The sequence below is a fragment of the Gekko japonicus genome, unplaced genomic scaffold (genome assembly GCF_001447785.1).
Source record: "Gekko japonicus isolate JY-2015 unplaced genomic scaffold, Gekko_japonicus_V1.1 scaffold130, whole genome shotgun sequence".
In the NCBI taxonomy this organism is placed as follows: domain Eukaryota; kingdom Metazoa; phylum Chordata; class Lepidosauria; order Squamata; family Gekkonidae; genus Gekko; species Gekko japonicus.
Window position 1 is genome coordinate 1,395,315 of NW_015166423.1, and position 2,498 is coordinate 1,397,812.

General features: G+C 60.6%; 1 protein-coding gene across 1 annotated transcript; it reads left to right on the forward strand.

The window, feature by feature from the left end:
* The first annotated feature begins 275 nt into the window (after positions 1-275).
* BHLHE22 (basic helix-loop-helix family member e22) lies at positions 276-1,163 on the forward strand. The gene has a single exon (XM_015411707.1). It carries the CDS (start codon positions 276-278, stop codon positions 1,161-1,163), a length of 888 nt encoding a protein of 295 aa, XP_015267193.1.
* The last annotated feature ends 1,335 nt before the right edge of the window (positions 1,164-2,498 follow it).

Sequence of the window (2,498 nt, forward strand, 5' to 3'; positions counted from 1 at the left end):
CCAGCCAGCCAGGCAGCCGGAGAGGCAGAGCGCGCGTCCGAGGGGCCGCCCGAGCAGGCTGGCTTGAGCCCGGCGGGAAGGCAAAGGGCGGCCGGCGAGGAGCCGCGCTCGGAGGGGAGAGCCCCTCGGCCCGGCTGCGAGGAGGAGGAGGAAGAAGAGGAAGAGGAGGAGGAGGCGGCGGAGGAGGAGGAGGAGGAGGAGGGGCGAAGAGGCGGCGGCAGGAGGCGTCGGAGTCGGAGGAGTCGGAGGAGGGGAGCCCGGCGGCGGCGGGGCGGATGGAGCGGGCGCGGCGCCTGGCTGCCGAGGAGGACCTGTTCCACACGAGCCTGGGCGCGGCGGCCAAGAGGATGGAGTCCGCCTTCCGCTCGCCCCCGGGGCTCGACCTGGCCGCCCACCAGCCGCAGCCCCGCCAGGCGCCCTCGCCCCTCGGCTGCTACGAGGCGGCCGAGGCGGAGGCGCTGCTGCGGGAAGGGGCGGCCGGGGCGCTGGGCGCCGGAGACCCGCTGGGCGTCAAGTTCGGGCCGAGCGGGACCAGCCGCAGCTCGGCGGCCGAGAGCAGCGGCGGCGAGCAGAGCCCCGACGACGACAGCGACGGCCGCTGCGAGCTGCTGCTGCGGGGCCCGGGCGGCGGCGGCGGCGGGGGCGCGGGGGGCGCCCTGTTGAAGACGCCCGAGGGCGGCGCCTGCTCCAACAGCCACCACGGCGGCGGCAAGAAGTCCAAGGAGCAGAAGGCGCTGCGCCTCAACATCAACGCCCGCGAGCGGCGGCGCATGCACGACCTGAACGACGCGCTGGACGAGCTGCGGGCCGTCATCCCCTACGCGCACAGCCCCTCGGTGCGCAAACTCTCCAAGATCGCCACGCTCCTCCTGGCCAAGAACTACATCCTCATGCAGGCGCAGGCCCTCGACGAGATGCGCCGCCTCGTCGCCTATCTCAACCAGGGCCAGGCCATCTCCGCCGCCTCGCTGCCCGGCTCGGCCGCCGCCGCTGCCGCCGCCGCCGCCGCCGCCTTGCACCCGGCCCTCGGGGCCTACGAGCCGGCGGCCGCCGGCTACCCCTTCAGCGCCGGCCTGCCCCCCGCCACCTCGTGCCCGGAGAAATGTGCCATTTTCAACAGCGTCTCGTCCAGCCTCTGCAAGCAGTGCACGGAGAAGCCTTAATCCCCCGCGCCGGGGAGAGAGACAGAGACGCCCGCTCCCGCCCGTGCCCGAGCCGGCCTTCTCGCCTTGCCTTTCCTCGGCAGGACTTCTGCTACAGCCGCCTTGGGGAGGGGGTCGGGTGGGGGTAGGGGCTTGCGTGCAACTGGAACCTCAGCGAAGTCTAAATTCATACGCAGAAAAAGAGTCGCATTTGGGGAGTGTGTATGTGTTTTGGGGTGAGTGTGAACAAAAAGCGAGAGAGAAGAGTCTATGGGGTGAGAATCCTCTGCGCTCCGCATGCGGCCGTGAAACCTCCAAGTGTCGGGAACTTTTTCCAAAGACCAAGAAAAAAGGGGGGGGGAGCTGGCTGGGCATGAAGGGGAGCCAGGTGGATTGTCAACTCAGACAAATCAAGAAGGGCACTTAAAAAGGTTGTGTTTTTTGTTTTTGTTTTTGAAATGTTTTACTTTTTTGTTGTTGTTCGGTTTGGGGTTTTTTTTCTTTCTTCTGAGCCAGGAAACAAGCAAACTTGAAATATAGACTTCGTGAGTTTAGACACGCGCAAAAATTGTTCTGAAAATACTTGCATTTCAAAATCTCTTCTGAACTTCTGAGCCTGTGAAAAAGTGCAAAGTTTTGGCGGAGAGTGAGCTTAACAAGAGGGGGCCAACTCCTTGTTCGTGTGGCTGAAGTCATGCAGGTTGATTGTTGTTGTTATTATTATTATTATTGAGAGATGTGCACCTTGTTTCTTTTTCACTTTGCAATCCTGTGTGCAAGAAGACATATTTATTTCAATGACCCTTTCACGCCAAGAATAGTCATCCTGTGTTAAGGTCATGGGGTCTTACGTGTCCCCCCCCCCCTTTTTCCTTTTTTCAATGCTTCTCAACAGCCCCATTAACTTTGTGCCAAGTGTTTAAAGTGTTAATTTGCCAAGGACATTATGAACCAGAAATCTTGATGTATCCGAGCTGCTGGGGCTTATGAAGGTCATCTGGATTTTTGCATCATCCCTGTATTTATAAATTGAGCTTTAATAAATCGCTTCAGTCCAAAAATGACAGGAGGGGTGTATTCTTAATTGCTTAACCAACCGGGCTGCCGGGGTCTAGAAACTCTGGGCAGCGTGAAGGGATTCCTGGCTCTGTAGTGTGACGAGGCACAAGGCAGGGAGAATTTGCAAAGCAAGACACCCCCCCCCCCCCCCGCCGCCCCTGATGGCGAGAAAGTGGGGAGTTTTCGATTAGAGATAAGGGAAGCTCTTCTGTTCGAAGGTGTGAGCTGCTGGTTCACACACACACACACACCAACTGATGCCAGGAGGCCAAGAAGTCAAGCAGTAGCCGTTTTCCT

What these genes read in the sequence shown, in the direction of transcription:
- BHLHE22 (XM_015411707.1), top strand. Translation starts at nt 276, where the DNA reads ATGGAGCGGGCGCGGCGCCTGGCTGCCGAGGAGGACCTGTTCCACACG.